This window comes from Paroedura picta, chromosome 1 (assembly GCF_049243985.1).
Source record: "Paroedura picta isolate Pp20150507F chromosome 1, Ppicta_v3.0, whole genome shotgun sequence".
In the NCBI taxonomy this organism is placed as follows: domain Eukaryota; kingdom Metazoa; phylum Chordata; class Lepidosauria; order Squamata; family Gekkonidae; genus Paroedura; species Paroedura picta.
This window is the reverse complement of record NC_135369.1, coordinates 135088710-135110867: the sequence shown is the minus strand read 5'-3', so window position 1 is coordinate 135110867 and position 22158 is coordinate 135088710. Positions and strand designations below refer to the sequence as shown.

The window sequence follows — 22158 nt, the reverse complement described above, 5'->3', positions numbered from 1 at the left end:
ACTCTGTAGCATTATATCTCACTGAGGTTTAGGGATGCCAGCCTCCAGGTGGGGTCTGAGAATCCCTTGGAAGTACAGCTCACTCCAAGCAGTTAAGCTGAAGGGAAAGCTCTTCCCAGGTGAAAATGACTGCTTTAGAGGGTGGGCTCTGAGACATTGTACCATTTTGAAGTCCCACCTCCAAACCTCAAGGACTATTTCCAACCCAGGGGTAGCCAACCTCAAAGTGGGGCCTGGGGAGCTCCTGGAATTACAGTTTATCTTCAGAGTATAAAGATTAGCTACTGAGGCAGAAAGGGCTTTTTTAGAGGTTGGACAGGGTTGTTGTGTAGAAGAAACATTTAAGGCCTCCCATTCAGATTGTTGTGGAGTTGAAACATTTGAGGCCCACTGCACAGAGTTATTGTGCCTGTAAACAGGAAGCAAAAGAACCTCCACAACAGCATCCAGTTTCATCTGTACAACAACCCTGTGTGGTAGGCCTCTAATCTACAAAGAGTCATGGAGAAGAAATATACATGGCTTGGCTGCGTCTTCCCTCCAGCAGCAAGACTGGCCACAGCAGTATTTTAAGTGAGCAGGAGCTTTTCTGTGGCTTCCCTGTCAGCCAACTGCCAGGCAGAAGGGGAAAGCTTTCTCCCTTCAAAAGAAATGAATGCTCATTTATGCTTACAGAATCCCATGTATTGCTCTTGAAAGGCCTCCCTTGCCTCAGTTAGGAGCTGTTTAGAGGCTTCCTTCATAGGAGGCCTCAAGGGAGGGGGGCGTAATCTGCCAGGAGTGGCTAACTCACTGGGCAAAGGACTCTGATAAACTAAAAGAACTGTGAGGAGATGGTCAGGGGCAGGATATGCATGCTGATTGGTCAACTGCTGGGTGGATGGCCAATCAGGCTGGAGGAGGACACCCAGGAGCCATACAGGCGACCTGATGGGCCAGTAAACGGTAAGGCCTCCCAGGACCCCTTACTGACTTTATTATAATGCTAATGGTTACAGATAATCAAACATTTGGTCATACTTTGTGAATTAGTACATAACAAAATTTGTACATGTGTTTCCAAGGCTTGCAGTAGAGCCTTGCTGTGATGGACAGCACTTAGAATATGACTCTTTAAATAATTCATCCTTTTTCAACCTTTTGACCATGGAGTAGCCTCTAAAACATTTTCAGGCTTCAAGGAGTCCTGGAACTGGATTGGAAATGATGTCAGCTGTCCATGCCTCCTTGCCATACCCAAGGAAGAATTGGGGATGTGGGGGGAGAAAAAAGGTGCTTTGAGGCAGAGGTATGCATCCAGGCTTTGCCCCCTTTCCCAGGTGTGGTAACCACAAAAGAATGCCCGCCTAGGTCAATGGAAGCAGCCAGTTCCATGCTTTCATGGCAATGCTAGGAATAGCTTATGGCTGAGTCCATCAATGCAATATATAAGAGAAAGGCCAGAGAGCCCATGGGAAGCTCTAATGGAGCCCCAGAAGTCCTGTTCTAAGTGCTGAAATAACAGCAGTAGTGAGTGAAGAGTTAAAAATTTTCAGACAGAACCAGGGCTACAAGCTCCTCTGAGTCCTGTCATCGGCTAGCCACACCTGGGTGGAAATTGATGTACTGGTTGTGGGATGGAGAGAATACAGATCAGTCTGAGACTGGAATGAGAGAGGTCTGATTCTGACCAAACTTATGAGAAAAACTCTTCTGAGGAGAAACTCCAGTGTGAGAGAGCAGAGTTTTCTATTGACAGCTAATCCACACAGTGTCTGAACAACCAGGGCAGTTATTTGGCAGTGAGAATTTGGGGAGTCAAGTGTTTACACCCAAATTTGGTCAAAGTGGAAGGAAAATACTTCTAAGGTGGAGAAGGAGGACCCCTGCCTTGTTTGTAAAGTGAAATCGAGGGTGTTTCCTAAGACACCTGTACGTGAAAAAGAGCTTCTGTTAGAGGGCAGGTTAGAAGACAGGTTCATCCAAAAAGGGAGAAAGTGGTTGTATGAGCTAAGCATGCCTGCTTTCTAGGAACCAGAGAGAGTTCAGGACAACTCTATAGATTAAAAGAACAAAAAAACAAACAAACCCCAAACATCTTTGGAGAATGCACACAGTAAAGAAACCTCTCAGTTAAGGAACCTTTAACATCTGAAAAGTGTGTAACTAAAAACTAGATGCTGTATATGTTTGTATAAAGAAAACTGATCTCTTAATTCCAACTGCTCTTTCCCTCTTAGTAAATAAAATCTTTTAAATTGTTAGTTGATAAGAATGTCTCAATACCATTCTGACCAAGAGTTGTTTTTTTAAGGCTGAATAAAGCAAAAAAAAAAAAAAAGAACTAACAGAGACTGAGGTAACAGTGAGCTGCTTTTTATATAGCAAAGATAACCATGCTACTAAGGCAACTCATTCCATTTTCGAGAGAAAATTCACCTCACAGTGGGAGGTGTGTAGAGACTACCATCATACTTGTAAATGGGATTGTAAAAGCAATGGTGTGTGTATAACTTGGCAGAAAACATTGGTCTTTCTGTATTTTTTTTCCAACCCATAATTTAGGTTATATTTAGGACTAATTTTTTCTTAGACATTATATTATAGAACATATATAATGTGCATAATGACAGAAGGAATGTAATTGCAGTTAGAGGGTTGTTTTTTTTAAATTGTGTCCTTTTAAAGATGTGTGTTTTACTCTCTCATTCCGCAGGCAGGAAATACTCCGTTGCACTTGGCCTGCCAAAACAGTCATTCGCAGAGTGTTCGGGTTTTGCTGCTTGGAGGTTCTCGGGCGGATATCAAAAACAATGTGAGTGTTACAAAACTAGGGCATCTAGATTGATGAAAATATTAAAAGGGATTATTGTCTGCATAGATAAAGTGAACAGCAGTTACCAGAAATAATCAAATTATTGAAGATGAATTTGAAGGAGGGTTGTATTTGGTTTCTGAGTAGCAGCTGTTATAGAGTTCCTGGAGTGGTTAAGAATTATGTAGAATATATATAAACCTCTTCCCCCCATTTTTTATTAAATGTATCTGTTACTAAATACAAATACAAAATATATAAAATTAAAAAGAGAGGCATAATTGAAGCAAAAGTACAAAAGCAAGAACATATATATTTAATTTCTTTAAATATGTTATATAGTTTTGCAAAAGATCAATAGCTGAACAAAATGGAATTGTATAATACAAATCCATAATGCTAATTTTGCATTATCTAAAAAATTAGAAGTAATGTAATAACAAAAATAGTTTTCTCACCCAATCCCTACATTTGAGTATTTGGGGGCGTAATCAGCATTGTTATTTTGGACCAACCATCTGGTTGCACAAATAGTGTTAGCACCATGCTGCCTCATGAAATTAATGGACCAACATCATGAGAAGGTGAATCAAATAGTTACGTGTTTTTGCATTGCTTATTTTCTTGAATAAATACAGGAACAAATTAATGGTCTATTGAACTTTTATTAAAATAAATCATTAGGGCTTGTTGAAAGTTTAAAGTACACTGTATATTTAACAGAACCAGTTACTGCTTACTGTAACTGTCCTAAAGGTAAAGGTATCCCCTGTGCAAGCACTGAGTCATGTCTGACCCTTGGGGTGATGCCCTCTAGCGTTTTCATGGTAGACTCAATACGGGGTGGTTTGCCAGTGCCTTCCCCAGTCATTGCCGTTTACCCCCCAGCAAGCTGGGTACTCATTTTACCGACCTCGGAAGGATGGAAGGCTGAGTCAACCTTGAGCCGGCTGCTGGGATTGAACTCCCAGCTTCATGGGCAAAGCTTTCAGACGGCTGCCTTATCACTCTGTGCCACCTAGGCCCTTTATGTACGGCGCCAGATTCCGCACACTGGCGGCATGCTGTTGTGATGGGGCACAATGCCCCGCCGTTTCCCGTGAATGCACGGGAGCAGGGCATGCTGGGTTGCCCTGGCGTAGCACACACAGGCTCACGCTTTACACCGGGGCTAGGAGGCCCGGCCGAGGTAAGTGCAGCGGTGTGGGCGGGGGAGATGGGGAGGGGCTGGGGGAGTGGGGGTGGCAGGGGGTCGCTCCTGCCAGCTCTGTGCCGCTACGGAGCCCACAGGGGCGAGCGGTGTCCCTTAAGGGACACCACAGGTTGAGGCTGGGCGGCCCGACAAGCCTGGCGCTGCTGATTATGCACAGCAGCCCCGGCTTACCCGGGAAGCTCCGGAAGATCCCGCGTTCGCTTAACGCGGGTCTTCTAGAGCCCGGAGCCGGGAGGCGCCCACATTCGCGGTGGCAGCATGCATTCTCGGTGATTTTAACCGAAGTGCTGCTGCTGCGAGTGCGGGCCTCATGGCCTGTGCATAATGGGCCCTAGTGAACCAAAAAAGCTGCTGCTAAGCAAAGGATTTCAGGATTAAGATGTCTCATATACCTATGCAAAATTATGTTGTAAAGCCACTGTATCACAGTCACTAACATGTAAAATCTGTGATATGTTAAGAAAAAAAATCAGAGGTATGTAAATAAACTGTTCAGATTAATTGAGGACGAGAAAGGATGAGAAATCAGTAGTGACTCTTTGGCATAAGTCAGAACCATTTTATGCAGTTACTCCAGCCTTAACCCATTGCACTGTTAAAGTGATGATCATCTTCTTAGTTAATTAAGCAACATATTTCTTATTGTGATTGCATTCCCCCCTTTTTAGGCAGGAGATACCTGTTTGCATGTTGCAGCACGTTATAATCACTTACCCATCATTAGGGTGCTCCTCAGTGCATTCTGTTCGGTCCATGAAAAAAATCAGGTCAGTGCATGAACTTCATTCTCCATTGTGCTCCCTTTTCTATAATGCTTCCTGTCTTCCATATTTGGAATGGAGGATGGGGCCACTGCACTCTTACCCACTCAGGAGGCAGTTAACCATTATCAGTATATTGCTGTATTATATTGTAGCTATTGCTGTGGTGTTACCGTGGCCTTACAGAAATGATGTATCTTTAATTTGTCATTCTCAACCATCACATTTTCATTCCTTCCTTTTAGACTTTTTAAGACAACTTTCAGTGTGCAACAAGAAAGTTGTCCAGTTGATTACAATTGAGTTAGACATTAACAGTGTTTTAACCATCCAGCTTTTTTCTAAAACAAAGCACCAAATACTCAGGTATCTGCCCTGCTCTGCATGCTGTAGGTAGCACATAAGCAAGGATGTGAAACCATGAGTAATGGCCCAATGCGAAAGATTCTGACTCCAGCAAATGAAACCTTTTGATGCCCCATATTGGCATGCTCATCCCAGTACCACAAAGCAATGTGCTGCTGCTGCTGTAGGAAAGCTGTGACACTCTATAGCAGGGGTCATGGGAATTGTAGTCCATGGACATCTGGAGGGCTGCAGTTTCACTACCCCTGCTCTATAGTACAGATAAGGTGCAACGTGCATTCTAGAGGCTGAATGCCTTTCTTGACCTACCCTCGTTTAAATGGGTATTTGTGTGAAATTCTGTTGACTTAGTACTTTCAGACTGTTTGCTTTCCCTTGCGGTAGCAGTCTGGAAAGGATATATGAAACAGAAACTTGATAGGAGAGGCACAAAACAAAATTACTGGTTTTAAAAGTTAAGCTTGGTAATGATAAGCACATTTGCACAGTAACACAATTAGCCTATCCTCCTGCCATTGATGCAAAATTATATTTCATTGAATATCATGAGGAAGATGTGATCAATGGCTGATATGTTCCATCATGGTTTTGAAAATGTTCCAAGTAATCCAGTTTAGGCTGCTCTCGGTAATCTCTTTCTTTTGAGCATCTCTTATTGAAACTCACTTGTCATGAACTCAATAGAAATAGATTGCTTGTATTCAGCATTCCATTCAGTGGGTGAAGAAAATGATCAGCTACTGGATGTACAAGTTCTTTCTATGTAAGATAACTGAAGATTTAAGAATGGAGCTTTACATCCCCTTGAAATACAGACAGCTTTTGTATTTAGATGTACATTTTGATGTTCATCCAATGGAAAGCAAAAGACAGCGTCCACATTCAGATATACATTTTGACATATGTCACATTTACACCAGATGTTACTGAAAGAAATATTCTTGGCACCTTTGGTCAGAAAATTAGAAAACACCACAGGGTCCACACATGCATACTAATACTATAAAAATAAAAACTGAGTAGGGAGAAACTGCCTATTTAATGCATCCCAAATATGGAAATATGACTTGTACCATGGATTGGTTTTTTTGGGGTGGGGGGGACATCATCTGGGCATGGAATTGAGGTCACTGTGGATGGGCAGGTAATTGTGAATTTCCTGCATTCTGGAAGGGGTTGGACTAGAGGTACCTGCCAACTCTATGATTCTATGATTTTCCACCTACATGACAGCTGACGCACTGTGTATGTAAAACTCTTAAAGTACGGGTTGCATCTTTGTTTTGTGACTCACAGGCCGGTGATACAGCCCTCCATGTAGCTGCTGCGCTAAATCATAAAAAAGTGGTCAAACTCTTGTTGGAAGAAGGAGCTGATGGGACAATTGTTAACAATGTAAGTGCTTCATGTTTTTTTCTCACAATTTCTAGTTATTTTTAAATTATATGATGGTTGAAAAGATTGAAATGATGCTTTGACTCCCCCCTCCCAACAGCTTTGTATTTATAACATGCACATAAAAGCAAGAATAAGTCTTAAATGTGCATAAGCATTTTAATGCCTCTGGATGAGTGCATCATGTAGTTTTCCCTGTTAACAGGCTGGTCAGACCCCACTGGAGGTTGCCAGAGAGCACAACAACCCTGAGGTTGCCCTTCTGCTCATCAAGGCTCCACAGGTACGTCATGAATAGAATTCCTTAGTGTTTAATTCAGAAGCTTTGCTTTACATAAATATCCTATATTTAAGTCTCTCACACATCTATTAAATTGGTAGTGTGATATTGTCCATGATAGGCATGTTGAGAACTTAGTTTAACATGCTTCTTTCTTTCTTTGAAGGCACATAGATTAGAGAGTATATTTATTTTTTAGAGGGAAATTTTTATTTTCACTGAAGAAATCATCCTTATTTATCTCATGTCTTCAGTCGTTTTTACTGCAAGCTGGTTCAAGCATTCTATTTTTCGTCTTAGGTAGACTTTTACCTTTCTATTGCTCCCCCTAATTATTATTATTATTATTATATTTATATTTATACCCCGCCTCCCCCCGAAGGCTCGAGGCGGCTTACATAAACCCGTCCCCTAAAACCATAAAATGACAATAAAAACCAATGATTTACAATAATTGTAACAGCGATGGCGTAGCCTACTCATTTGCTCTCCGCATCCTCATCTACGGTGGGGGGTGACGCTCTCTACCACCAGTTTGTGAGGGGGGGGGCTGATCTTCTTTCCGCCCGGCCTCAGTTATAGGCCTGGCGGAAGAGCTCCGTCTTACAGGCCCTGCGGAATGCTGGTAATTCCCGCAGGGCCCTCAGCTCTTCCGGGAGCTCATTCCACCAGGTTGGGGCCAGGACCGAAAAGGCCCTGGCCCTAGTCGAGGCCAGGCGGGCTTCCTTGGGGCCGGGAACGACCAGTAGGTTAGCCCCCGCAGAGCGTAAAGCCCTGCGGGGGATATAGGGCAAAAGGCGGTCCCTCATATATGCTGGGCCTAGACCACGGATGGCCTTGAAGGTCAAAACCAAAACCTTGAACCTGATCCGGAAGGCGACCGGTAACCAATGCAGCTGCCTCAGAACTGGCTGGATGTGAGCCCTCCATGGTGTAGCTGTGAGGACTCTAGCAGCCGCATTTTGGACGAGTTGCAGTTTCCGGATCAAGCCCAGAGGCAGGCCGGTGTAGAGCGAGTTACAGAAATCTAGTCTAGAGGTGACCGTCGCATGGATCACTGTGGCCAGGTGTTCAGAGGACAGATAGGGCGCTAGTAGCCGAGCCTGGCGAAGATGGAAAAATGCCCGGCTAGCTACCTGTTTAACCTGTGCCTCGAGTGTTAGTGAGGCATCGATGGTCACCCCTAAATTCCTGGCCTGAGATGCGATATTAAGTTGCGTCCCGGCCAGAAAGGGTAAGCGCGCTTCCTGATCTGCCCCCCTACGGCCCAACCACAGAACCTCCGTCTTGGAGGGGTTGAGTTTCAGGCGACTCTGCTCGAGCCATCCGGCTACGGCTTCCAAACATCTGGCAAATGGATCTGGGGGGGAGTCCGGGTGGCCATCCATGAGGAGAAAGAGCTGGGTGTCATCAGCGTACTGGTGGCAACCCAGCCCTAAGAGAACTTTCCTTCCTGTAACAGGACTGGGACGACTAGATCATAATGGTGGAAATGTTGCCTTATTCAGGTTTCACGCTTCAACCGTGGAAGAAGCTTGAGGAAGAAGAGGGAAAGACTGAAGGAAGAAAGGCGAGCACAGTCGGTACCAAGAGATGAAGTGGTGCAGAGCAAGGTATAGCCAGGTTTTTCCCAGCTTCACTGACAAGGAATGTAGTGACATTCCAGCAAAGCCCTCTTGAAACTATTTGCATCTGTGGTGGGAAATTCACCTTTTGAGTTGCTGAACAGGAGAAACCTGGACGAAATTATTTGTACTGGAAACTATTGTTGTTGGCCAGGCTCTGAGCATAAGTATTTATCTGAGAACAGAGTTTGGAATCCATTTCATCTCTGGTCATCTCTGTATTATATTGAAACAGGCCAGTGCCTCAGCTGCAGATGATACTCACAGCAGTGACCAGGCCCCTCAAGGGATATGTGGCTTGAAAGATGAAGCCCAGCTGCCTTTGTCAGAACTCAAAGCGATGAAGACTAAAAAGAAGAAACTGAGAGAAAAGGTAACAGTAAAGTGACAGAGGAGACATTTTTTATAGCGGCCAGTTCTTCTTGTTTTCTTCTTCCATCAAGGATAGGTTTGTGGCCTTTGCTTGCTGTTGTTGGCCCCAGTGGGAGACATGAAGACCCAGTAAACATTGATGGAGATCAGTTCAAAAAAGGGTAGATCCAAGACTGGTTTTAGATGCATCCAAGTTAGTATAGACATGACTGGCTTACAAGACCAGTTGGTCTTGTAAACATCTTAGCCCAGGTGTCAATCAAAGTTTGGCACATTCTTGTTCAAATCACCATTCAAAGAATTTTTTGAGATGTGATGAGTTACAGAGCAGAAGTAAAAAGCCAGCATTTTAACTTAATTTGGTGCAAATATACAGCATGTGGACTGTTCTCATAGGCTTAAAATACAATTAGATCTTGTTATGAACTGCAGGTATCAGCAAACTCAGATCCCACATCACCAGCTGACCAGCAGATGCCTCCTGGCCCACAGCAGAACTTGCACAAACGCAAAAGTAAACACCGTTGTACAACGGCCACCCCACCCCATGAATTCAGAGCCTACCAGTTATATACACTCTATCGTGGAAAGAATGGGAAGATCATGCAGGTAACTGACCAGGTTCCTATTGGAACAACAGGAATATTTCTTGGGGAAATAGAACTGGAAAAGGATTTTCACTGCAATCAAGGAGATAACTCATCTTTTATTATTTTGAAGAAGATAGGCCTTTATTATATAGACTTGTGCCATCATGGTTACAAAGTTCTAGATTTCTGAATTGTTTTCTGAGTGCAAGTTCAGTGGAGACAATGCTTAAGAATGAATAAAATTTGCTAGTACTGTTGGTAATAATACAATTCTTATTAATACAAAACCCAAATTATTTACTAAAGATTGCGAATAATAATGTTATCTCTAAGCCCTCTGCTCAACACAAATCCTTTTGATTGAATTTAATTGTATAACATTGCATTAAATATAATGGTCATTGTTTTATTTATGTCATATGTACTGCTTTTCCCCATATTTTAAAAAAGGCAATCTTGGTGTGTGTATGTGGGGCCTCTCCTAGGTATTATATATTTCTACACTTTGTCATTGTGATAAAATATTATATATTTTATCTTTTCCCCCTTAATAAAACAGTAAGGGATGTTGGGGTGGGCTCAGTCCGTGATGAAGAAGGGCAACAATTGGTCCCATGGCCCTGGACTGACAAGTGGAGGGGCCAATTGGAAGGCGCAAAGCGCCTTCCGATTGGCCCCTCACCAGGACAGACCAAAATTCCATCCAGCCAGGGGCAATCTGGAGAAATGGCTGCCAGTCTGCTCCTGACCACCAAAGGGAGAGGAGGTCAGCAGGGCTGCCAAGGGGGATGAGAACAGAGGCTGCACCAGCCCTTTTCGCCCCAAGGCTGTCCTAACTGTCATGTCCAACTGCAAATTGCCTCAGAACCCTGACAGAGCTGGCAGGAGGCTGCAGAGTGCTCCCCCTCCCCCCTTCAGGCCTGTTGCAAAGGAGCCTCTGACAGGCCCTGACTGAGGGAAGGAGGCCTTTCCAAGAGCAATGCAGGGGAGACTGAGGGCCTTCCTTTTGAGACGGGGGACTTTCCCCTTCTGCCAAACAGTTGGCTGTCAGGGAGGCCACAGAAAAGCCCCTTCTCACTTAAAATACTGCTCTGGCCGGAGGTTAGACACAGCCAAGCCATGTGTCTTTCTTCTTTGCAACTCCCTGCAGATTTGAGGCCACTGCACAGCATTATTCTGCAGAAGAAACTGGCTCTTTTGTCTCCTGTTTCATCTTCACAACAACCCTGTGCAGCAGGCCTCAAGTCTTTCAATTCAACAACAACAACCTGCGTGGGAGGCCTTAAATGTTTCTTCTCTACCACAACCCTCTCCAAAGTAGCCCTTTCTGCCTGAGGAGCTGATCTTTATACTCTGCAGGTGAGCTGTAATTCCAGGAGCTCTCCAGGCTCCACCTGGAGGTTAGCTACCCCTGGATTGGAAGTATTCCTGGAGGTTTGGAGGTGGGACTTCAAAATCGTACAATGCCTCAGAGTCCAGCCTTCAAAGGAGCCATTTTTGCCTGCAGTTGGGAGGGAGTGGTGCAGGTGTGCCCCTCCTGGGCTATGGGCTATTGCCAGCCCTTACCAGCAAGACCAGCATCAGTCCTGTGAGTCTGGAAAGTGCAGGGAGATCTTACAGCCTGAAACTGTAAATAGTGAGAGGGAGAGGAAGGGAAGACGATTGGAAAACGCTTTGAGACATCTGAGGCCTGCTGGGTCACTGCGGCTCATTCCCAGTTCTCTCAGACCTCTCACAGGTTGACTATTGTGGGGAGACGAATGGAAAAGGTGTTTGTAAACTGCTTTGAGACTCCTTTGGGTAGTAAACAACAGGGTACAAAAATCCGTTCTTCTAAGGAGCAACCATGAAAGAAGCGTGTGAGCACATAATATTTTATCAACAGTGAAAAAAATGGAGAAGAAGGAACAGGGTGGACACCTGTGTACTGTGACTACCCCATGTGTATTAGGGCAGAGGGGCATTTCGGTGTCTGTGGCCTAATTCCCACAAGAAGGGAAATGATGCAGAACTGGGGGGGAATTGGTTGCCATGTAATCTTCCCCTAAGAGGAGTCTCCAGTCTGATTTTCCCTTCACATATCTGAAGACATGGCTCTGGAAAGCTCATCTGTAACCAACTATGCCACAATTTCCAAAGGTCAGTCCTCTCCCACACTCAACGAACATTCCACACCACAGGTTCTTGACACCCATATCTCCACACCCATGGCCTCATTTGCCACCACACCACAACCTCCCACACATTCAACCCCATGCCCTTACAGACTGGACAACTCCTCCCCATCCTCTTCCCACTGCCAAGCTCTAGCGCCCGTTGTATTCTTGGATACAACGGGCTTTCCCCCTAGTGTATTATATAATGTTAAATGTAAACCGCCCAGAGCTGCAAAGAAATGGGCGGTATAAAAATCTAAATAAATAAATAAATAAATAAATAAATAAATAAATAAATAAATAAATAAAATCAATACAACTTCAAGGGAATTTCTAGCATCTTTTGAACATGATATATTTCTAGTTAGGAAGATATGCTTTTGTAGAATAAGTAGACTCTTTGTTCTAAAGAGCTTATATTCTCAATGAGTGTAATGAGTAATACTAATACTTTTTGATTTAGGTTTCTATTTAACAAAAGTCTGCTGACTTAGAGACATTTTAATGATATGGCTTTAATGATACGTCACAGAGTACAAGTCATAACTCTGAATCCATTAACTTGCCATAAATGTGAAGTGGTCCCACCTCTAGTGTAAATTCACAGCAGCACAAATATTTTTGAAATATCGGCTGCAGCCTTGACTCTTCAAAGCACTTGACATTTTTGTCACTCTAATTAAATAGAAATGCAGAGGCTGGGCTCTGAGCTCATAGGCCTAGGCTGACCTACTTATTTTCAGAACCTACTTTTACCCGTCGTCTAACTGTCTCTTGGTGTCTTCTTGATTATTTTCTTCCTGCATTCACGAGGTGTTATCGATATAAATTTTGCTATGGTTACCTTTGTTGTACTCTTAGCCACTGGAAATTGGAAAGATATATTTTTTCCTAGTGGGTTGTCACAGTTTTTCATTTCTTCACAGGCACCAATAAATGGATGCCGGTGTGAGCCACTGATAAATAAAGTAGAGAATCAGCTTGCAGCAGCTGTAGAAGAAATAAAAGCTGAGTTTGTAACCGTACAAGATAAGATGAACAGCAAACTAGGACAGATGGAAAACAAAACACAGCATCAGGTAAATCAGCATCCCAAAGACAAGACATTTCTGTAAATGTGCAGACTGAGGGCTTGTCTGCTTGTTATAACTGTTTTGTGGAAGCTGCTTGTAACCTCTGTAGACATTCAAAGGGTTTGGGAGGGAGCAGCGTAGTAAATTCTTATGCCATGTTCATTGGGGAGCCTAGACATGTAGGCGTGTTGGACTGCCTCCGCTTGTTCAGAAACCCCCCGTGTTCCAGTCAATCCATGCAGGCTGGAGAGAGGAGGGCTGTCTGGCTACTAGGATATTGATGATCCCACCCCCATATGTTCATTCTGTCTCCTTAGAATGTGTGAAAAGAGCTCCAGGCCCCATGTGGCTGTTCCATGGATTGCCCCTGATGCTTGTACAATTTAGGCACCGTTAGGAGACTTTTTTTTGACAGATGGTTAGTAGCATGGAAAATCTTCACAATACAGTGTTCCAGTGTGGAAGCCGCTCCATGCCAGCCTCCCTGTAGTGAACATGTGTATCGTGGGGCTTATGTTACTTCTCTAGTTTACATCTTAAATCTGTCAGGGTTCGTTATTGCAAGGTAGGTCTTGGAAAGAAAACAGTGGTGCCTTTTAAAGCGGAGTCTTCTTTGACCACTGAAAGTAATCTGTTCACTGTTTCACCCGCTAGTTATATGCCAGCTGAAAAATGAAATGATTCAGTCCATGAAATTTTTAGAATGAATCCACCCCCCCCCATTGAGATAAGGAATATCCTTATTCACTGATTCCTCATTAGTAAAATCGGTTTAGATAAAAAAAAAATGCTGGCAACTGGAAGAGATATCCTAAGCAATGAGATGTGATGCGAGTCAGTTTATGCAGTTGGTGTCACTTCTGCTGAAGTGCTCTATTCTATCACAGCTCCGTGTTTTAGACAAATTGATGGCAGAGAGACTGTCAGCAGAAAGGACTGAGTGCCTTCATCGCCTTCAGCAACATTCTGAGTTGGAAAGAAATGAAGGGGAAAAACGGCAGGTAGGCTAACGAATAAATAATGTATCTACAGGACCCTAAAGATTCACCAATTAATTAAAATTAAAGGCTTGGGTGGGGGGGAAAGAGCCCAGTTTGTCAGATGCATGAAGTCTTGGCCTCCTTTACACACATGCAGGTTGTGGGGCTAAAAGGTGATGAGGTACAAGATGACACTTGGTGATATTTCTGTGCAAAAAATCAGGGCATTTCCGCACATCAGAAAAAATAGCGTAGCGCTAAACCTTATTGCGCCTCCTGACCTCTCCTCAACTTTTTGCTGTCTCGCTCTAGTCTGCCGCCTTTTCATGCTTCTTACCTTCCACAGGGGCTGCTGGAAATGGTGGAAGAGAGCAACGCACTTTATACGCGACTCTCTTCTGCCTGTCAATCAAGCCAGGCAGCCTGTTCCATATTTTAAAGCTCCCACAATGTCTGGGTGGATAGGTTCTAAAACATTAGTTTTTTTCAATCTTGAGGGATACGTATATCAAGACATTTCAGAAATGCTCTCTGGTAAGAATTGTGGTTTGAAACCTAAATATTAAAACTCTTAGGATTAATGAACAGATGTTCAGAATGAAAATAAAGTACCAATTAACCAAGGAGCAGGCAATTTTTATGGACAGAATGGAACAGTAATAGGACTGCAGCTGTGCCCACACCTCTTTGTTTGGTCCAGTAAGCACTCAATCTTAGGGATCTCATGTCTTGCTGCACCAGCACTTGTCTGATGGCTGAATCTGTTGCGGCTCAGGAACATGATAACAAATCACAGTGTTTCTACAGTGCTGCAAGCTGATAGTCAGTGTAAATGTTTGGATTAAATGTACAAAAGTGCCATTAGCCTAGTGGCCTTTTTATTATAAGCAAAATGTGCCTTACATTGAAGCTGTAATTTTTAGCAACTGTACTAGGAAATAAGTCCTATTGAACTTGGTGAGCTTTACTTTCAAATAAGTAAGTTTTGATGGGGCTAGAAAAACCCTTGAGCATTTTGGAGTTGAGAAAGATGGCTGTTGTACCTTGACGTCCATGTGGATTTTTCTTGTAGGTTTCGCTGGTGGGGGATTTGAAAGCATGGTGCATGTTAAAAATTCAGAATCTGGAACTGAAGCTTTCTGGAGATTCTAGATCTTCGAGACCAAAATCAACGCAGTCCACAAGTGAGTCTCTCACTGAGACCTTGGATATGGAAAATCTTCATAGTACAAAGGACTGTAAAACAAGCCAGACTCCACTGCAGTCAGATGGTTCACACCAGCATTCTTGCATTGCTCTTCAGAATAGTCTCTCAGAAGATACTAGTAGGAGTCAAGTGCAAACAACAGAACAGAGCTTTGGGAAGCAATATTTTGTAGTTCAAGAAGCCACCACATCAGGTATTTCCTTGTGAGCAATTTTCCAGAATGTGTTAGTTCGCTGTAACAAAAAGAATGCACAATCCTCTTAAACCTGAAATACACAGGTATTGCTGTTTTGACAATCTTTTGGCACAATCCTTTAGGTCTCTCTTTATGGAAACTAAGCCTAGTCCATGCAAATAAAATGATGTTGAATTTTAACTGTTCCTAGGACTTGTCATCTATTTATAACAAAACATGTGCACATCTATGGTGCCATGCACATACATAACAGCTGTGGTTGTTATGTGTATCCTGTGATGTGTAACACAGTGAAGTGGTTGGTTTTCTAGGCAATAACTAGAAGGCCAATTTAACACAATAACAAATTCCACCTAAGGAATTTCTGTGTGATAATGAATAATGTCCCTGTTTCCCTCTGCCATCATTTGTTTTTCCACAGTACGGAATTATTTTGGATTAGTACTTCTGTCTTGGGGAAGGCACTGGCAAACCACCACGTATTGAGTCTGCCATGAAAACGCTGGAGGGCGTCACCCCAAGGGTCAGACATGACTCGGTGCTTGCACAGGGGATACTTTTACCTTTACCTTACTTCTGTCTAGTAATTGGCAGGGGCAGATCTTGGTGCATTGTCTTCAATTACCTCCTGTGTATTGCAGCACTTAAAAGAATGACTTATTTGGGAAATCTAGACTTCCAAGTCTCAGCCCTGAAAACACAGATGGGCCGCTATGGTTCAGCTTTGTTCTTCTGTCCACTCCCCAGAAATAAAATGAAAATGATTCTGATTTGCTTTATTTGTTTCTTGTTATTTAGATGTGCACTCAGACTTCATGAACAAACTGAAATTTGTCCATGATAAGAATTAATTTGATTGGTTATATGGTTCATTCACTCCCTTCCGACACTTATTAATCACAGAGCACAGATAAAGGCATCCAGGCTGTGGAAATTCTTATTCTTAATCTAGACTTATTTTGCTGTAACATTTGTGTGAGTTTGTTTCTTGCCTAAGAACCAACATTCTTTATCAGGATTAAAGCATGGTTTAGAGTCCCATTAAGTAAGGTTGAAACAAACTCCAGTTTGCTGAAGTGAACTAATAAAATCTTGATTTATTTAAAAAAAGAACTATATCCTTCCTTATCTCCTTGCACTTAAGACATCTGGTGAAGCAACAAGTTGGAGAGACCCTAAAATAACATATTAGTTTGAAGTTTGAGTTGATTGGTACCTTTAAGGCCAACAAAGTTTAATTCTGGGTATAAGCATTCATGTGCATGCACTAAAGCCAAAAGGTGCAGTAGAAAGCTAAATGTAAATGTTCAATTTGCAGTTAAAAATATGACATAAAATTCCCAGTGTGGATTAAGAATCTTCTTGGGGGGGGATTTTTAAAATGGGCAGACAAAACTCCTTCAGAACTTGTGTCTTACTTGATTTTTGAATGATTGATTTCTGTACATTTGATAATGGACAGCTAAATTATCAGCGTTGTTCCATTATAATGCCTTGCATCTGAGGGGACACAAAAGCTCAAGCTCTGATTTGATGTAGGTCTTCACTTAATGTTGCAATCATTTGGGGATCAGTTTGCATCTAGAAAGCAGCCCTTTGTCTGTCCTTAATGAGGGTACCTGCTGTTTCATAGTGTTGTGCCTTAAGACCAAACTCACTGAACTTTCCCCCTTATTTAAAGGAACAGAGCACCAGGTAGTAATGGCTGGTCCTGCTCCTTCCGCAGCATCTTCTCAAGTCGTGAGGCCTAAGGACAAAGCGGGTTACGGCAGACTGCAACAGGAATTGCCATTGTCTGAGTTCTCAGGTTCCAAATTAAGGCACGTTAAAGTCCAAACTGTTTCACAGGCCTCTGCAGAATGTGTAAAGCCAGAGTCACAGGGCGGCTACTGTGTGGACAAAGGAACTCAAACAAAGAAATCAAGAAGTGGTCAGTTGAAGCACCGGCCCCACCAACATGCAGCAGTTCATCCCACACAGCACCAGCAGCCACTTGCTGTCCCTGAAGGAAACCAGCCCAGCCCTCAAGTTGGAAGCACTTCTCAGGCGCTGGAAATCACACAGTATTTCTTTGAGGCTGTTTCCTGTCAGATGGAGAAGTGGTACGAGAGGAAGATTGAGGAAGCTCGAAAGCAAGCCAATCAGAAAGCTCAGGAAGATAAAGCAGCCCTTAAAGAGCACATTAAAAGTTTGGAAGAGGAACTTCATAAGTTAAGGACTAAGGCGCAAAAGGAAAATTAGTTCGTGATCATGAAAGACATATTATATTTTCACAAACAGCAATTAAGCTAATTTTGGGAAGGGACAAGTTGTACTACACTTGTTGGATTCGTGGCCTTTTTGGGTGGTGAGTTGGTCCATCCAGTAACTGCTATTGCAGAGGAATCTCTCTCTCCTTCCTCAATGCAGGACTTCTGTTGGGGGGATTCTGCATTCTTTTCCTTGATGGAAAAAAATCCCATATACTAAATCAGTGGTAATAACCATCCTGTAGTATGTGGCTACATCACCTGTCAGTGCCAGTGATATCGCTGTATGATGAGTGACACCAATCCCTGTTCTTCCCTTCCTCAATATTTGTGTCAATGTGTGAAATTGTTTTATACATCAAAAAATATTTTTGAAGCTGAACATTCTCTTGCTATTCCATTTAAACTCTGTATTCTTTTAAAAAATAAACCAAGGCTACCTCTTCTTCTTGCATAGCTGTGAACTGCCGATTTATGAATCCTGTGATCTCATCTTCCCAGATTCAGCTATGGGCTGTGTGTGTGTGTGTATTTATGTGAAAAACTCCTAGTTTGTTGGTCGGGCGATTACTAGTCCTGCCTGTAATTTCCTAAAAGGTTAAAAGCATGTCCTAAAATCATGATGGTAATTTGGTGTCCCTCAGGCTGAATCTGACCTCTGAAGCACTCTTATCAGACCCCTAACAATTTGAATCTACATATGGTAACCATGAACATATATTTTCTGATGTTACTAGAGACATTCCATACATAAATATTATGTCTTCCCTTTGAATTTGGTTTACAATATGTAAACATGCATATTTGTATGCCTGAGCATACATGCTCAATAACTGTGATGCACTTCTTGCTAGGCTATAGCAATTACTAAAAGTCCAGTTAGTATGACAGCAAATACTTTCAGCCTGTAGACCAGTGGTTCTCAACCTTCCTAATGCTGCAACCCTTTAATACAGTTCCTCATGTTGTGGTGACCCCCAACCATAAAATTATGCAAGTGTTCTTTCACAGAAATTAAACCAAAACTGACCAATGGCGTGAAGATCCATTGTTCATGATTGTATATAAATTGTTTTTTCCCCTCCAGGGATACTCAGTTCAGTTCTGCCTCTTGTCCCACCATGCTGATCTCACACTTTTCTGTTGCCCCAGACAGACGAACACTCTATCTTGATCTATCCCACAAGGCTGTTGTGTGGATGAAATGGAAGAGGAGCGATGTTGGCCACTTTTGCACCCCCAGAAAGGCGGGGTACGAACTGAGTAACAAAAACCAACGATTTGGAAGAACAAAAATTGAGTCCAGGGACACCTTTAAAACTAACAAAGATTTAATCAAGGCCTGAGCCTTCATGTGCAGGCACCCACCCTCAGAAAAAATTGATTTGGAAACATCAGTAAAAGGATGTGGGCCACTCTGGGTCCCCCTTGGAGAGAAGGGTGGGGGAGAAGCCAAGAAAACCTATGATTTGGGGGAGGCAACACAGGCGGGCCTGAGAGAATAGCTTCATGTTGTGGCTGGGCTAGGCTGGGGCGCATGTCCAGCCAGGGCCGCTCTCTAGCTGCCTCCTTGGGCCGTCTGGCCTCAGCCACTTGCTCCCTGCCCAGCCAGGGCCAGACCCAAAGCAGCGCAGCGCAGCGCAGCAGGCACACCGGTTGCTGGGGCGAGTGTACTTGGCAAGGCAAGTGGGTGGAAGCGCAGCCATGCAGGGTGAGGAGGGTGAACTGCAAGAGCTGAACTGCTGCCTGCATGCCTACGTGGGAGGAGAAGAATGGGCTTCTGGCACGGGAGCTAGTGGTGCAGCACGGGCAGGAGCAGCAGCCCACGGAGGAGGAGGTGGCTGAGCTGAACCGGGCCTGCGGGGAGGTGGTGCTGGAGCGGGATGCACTGCGCGGTGAGTGGGCACGCCTGGAGAGGCCAGGTACACAGCTAGAGCTGTGCCGCCTAGGGTCCGAGGCTGCTGAGCTGCGCCACCACCTGAAGTGCCTGGCGGGAGACTGTGCCGCACTGGAGGTGCTTCTGGAGCGGCTGGCAGCCGAGCACAGGCGCCTGCAGGAGGAGTGGCAAGTGGTGGCAACCCCCCGGCCAAGCTGGTCGCCCTGCCACGACCCCTTTGAAAGGGTTGTTCGACCCCCAAAGGGGTTCCAACCTCCAGGTTGAGAACCACTGCTGTAGACCCTTTCTGATAAATCAGCGGTTTATCAGAAAGGCAGCGGTAACTGCCTTACAGCCATGACCCCAACTGCGGTGATGGCAGTGGTGGCGGCGCGCGCACGTGGGGATGGACACACAGGTGCAGATCTATCTAGAGGCAGCATGAAAGCAGTCAGTACCATGGCTCCACTGTTGTCAGCTGCCACCAGCCCCCCCCACCCGCGCCTGCCACCTGCTACCGCTGCCTCCGCCCGCTGCCATCTGCTACCACTGTCGCCTGCTGCGGCGGTGGCCACCAACCTGACAATCCCGTGGAAGGGGCCAGGCGACTCTACTTGGGGTCCCAACAACAAGGTTGAGAACCACTGTGATAAATGGAATGGCTTTGGAGTATAGTTATGCCTGCAAGTCTTTTTCACTATGTTTGTACCATATGACTCATGTTTTAGCAGTCATTCTAAAAACCAGCATTTCCCTTGGACCAGCATTTGTCTTGATGGACTGAGGAAGCCCAGCTTTAAAAATGTACTGCCATTTAGCATCACCTTTGCTTTTATGTTTGGAAAAAAAAGCTACTAAATTTTGCTAATTTTTTCAAAGTGTGACTGAATGTAGTAGCATGTAGTGTCCCACAGGTGTTCTTTAAAAATCTGATGGCTTCAGCTGCAAGTAATATATAATGTTTTTTGGGCACACAAACACCACCAATGTTTTCTCACAAAGCTAAATTCCTAGTCCACCTAAAGTGTTTATAAGCATATTAGTGTGTTTCAGTTGCTAGATTTGGAGCATAAACTGGGTACACATGAGTGAAGATGTGGTCTTGTTTCTACTATATTTCTTGACTGAGAAGTATACTCTAATGTGCACTTAAGTGCACATTTGTATCCACGTTCTTAAATATTCCTAACTAAATTGGACCCAAACTACATTGTCGCTCAGAAGTGGAACCCTAAGAATAGACCTTTCACTCATTCACCTCTTGAATCAAACCGTTGAAAAAGAGATAATTGTATATATGAAACTATATTAAAAGTCTTTGTTCATAAATCCCATGTTTTATAATCCAAATAATCCAAATTTTTCATTAATCTAGAAGCTGGTCTTTAGCTCTCATGGCTTATAAGCACTCTTTATAATTTAATGTAAATCCTACAAGGAATGTCAGAAATATGTTACAATGCTGCATGTACCCAAAGCAATAGCTTTGTTTTGTTGAGTAACCCAACTGAAAAACTCATAGATTTTACTAACTCATATTTTGTACATGCTAATAGTAATTGTTTTAATTGTACCTTTTCATCTTTTGTATACAAATAATGTGCTGCAGAGTTAGACGTACACACACAAAGTAATCAAAGCTATAGGTATAGCAATCCTTGTGCAATGGTGTTCTTTACAAATGACAGAGATGTCAGGAGCAACAATGCCCCATTCCTATTGCGGGGCTCCTCACACAACACCATGTGCAAAGCCCACTGCTATGCACTAGAACAGGGGTAGTCAAACCGCGGCCCTCCAGATGTCCATGGACTACAATTCCCAGGAGCCCCTGCCAGCATTCGCTGGCAGGGGCTCCTGGGAATTGTAGTCCATGGACATCTGGAGGGCCACAGTTTGACTACCCCTGCACTAGAATCTGTCAATCAAGCCAAGAAATATTAGGCATACAGAAGTTGTGTCAAAATCAATGATATAGAATTAGTGCCAAGGACCTTCTGGGACGTTTGCAGACATTTTGCTGTGTTACTCAGAGGATGGAGAAAATCTCTGTGTTAAAGACATATGGATCACCTTCCTCCATTGCAATGAATGAAGAAGCTCTAATAGGTTATTTACCTGGAGCAAATAATAATGCCCTTGAGGCCAGTACTCTGCACACTATTAAGTCTCCTTCTTGCAACTCACAAGTAAGGTCCTTTTCACGGGTAGTGAAACTATTTACTGACAGACCTTCCTTTTAGGTTCTCCCACATTCCTCAGCACTGATCTGGGAAGGCCTGACAACAAGCAATAGTACTTGGCAGGAGCTTGGTTTCACTTGCTTGACAGCAATATCACCTTAATTACAAGGAAAAAGTTTAGTGATGGTGGGAAGTATCCTACTAGCCCCCTGATAGTAGTCTCTGTTGCATTCTAAGAAAATATAATCTGAATGATTGTTGGAAGTAAGGACCAGGACATCAAATTACTGTAAGCTTCTTCTTTTTTTTTTTTTTTGCTGACTACTTTGGTCATTTCCAGCATATCAGTATTTTGACACAACTGGAATAACGATGGCTCCCCAGGGCCATTTTAGGTAGGGAAATTGGTAGGGGGAAATCTTAAGAATCCCTTCCTCACGCTGAGTTCACCATTGTAATTGATCCACTGATATTTGAAGAAGTAAAAAAGCTAGCTCCGTTTATGGAACTCTCGGTGTCTCAGCTGGCCTGAGCCTTTAAGAAGGGTGTGCCACCAGCCGAAGCCACTTGTTTCTTCCTGCCTCATGCTGAACAGATGATTAGCTGGGCAGGTACAAGTAGCTGGACTTTCCCTCTTAACAGGTGATCATCAGTAGCTCCAGGTTTCCACAAATACTAGTAACTCTAAACAACCTTTATAGGAGAGATCTATCTGCTGAGTTGTTTCTAATTGTGATGTTCCCCGCTAAATTGTGGTGGAATTGCCTAAGCTAAATTAAGATGCAAGTAAAAAGCCTGTTTTCAAAGAGCATTCTAGCTGCTATGAATTTTTAGAATCACAG

The 22158-nt window shown here is 43.6% G+C and overlaps 1 protein-coding gene across 14 annotated transcripts in view; it reads left to right on the top strand.

Annotated features, from left to right (window-relative positions):
* Positions 1–20930, top strand: part of ANKRD6 (ankyrin repeat domain 6) — an 87081-nt gene extending 66151 nt beyond the window's left edge. For 10 of the 14 annotated variants that reach the window (XM_077304378.1, XM_077304368.1, XM_077304472.1 and 7 more), the window contains 11 exons: positions 2696–2794; positions 4676–4774; positions 6431–6529; positions 6735–6812; positions 8318–8422; positions 8670–8807; positions 9239–9415; positions 12479–12631; positions 13513–13626; positions 14678–15005; positions 16690–20930. In XM_077304378.1, coding sequence (XP_077160493.1) covers positions 2696–2794; positions 4676–4774; positions 6431–6529; positions 6735–6812; positions 8318–8422; positions 8670–8807; positions 9239–9415; positions 12479–12631; positions 13513–13626; positions 14678–15005; positions 16690–17249 — 1950 coding nt within the window. In that variant the 3' untranslated portion in view covers positions 17250–20930. The remainder of the gene's footprint in view (positions 1–2695; positions 2795–4675; positions 4775–6430; positions 6530–6734; positions 6813–8317; positions 8423–8669; positions 8808–9238; positions 9416–12478; positions 12632–13512; positions 13627–14677; positions 15006–16689) is intronic. The other 4 variants (XM_077304434.1, XM_077304402.1, XM_077304386.1 and 1 more) reach the window with 3 other exon arrangements.
* Positions 20931–22158: the final 1228 nt, after the last annotated feature.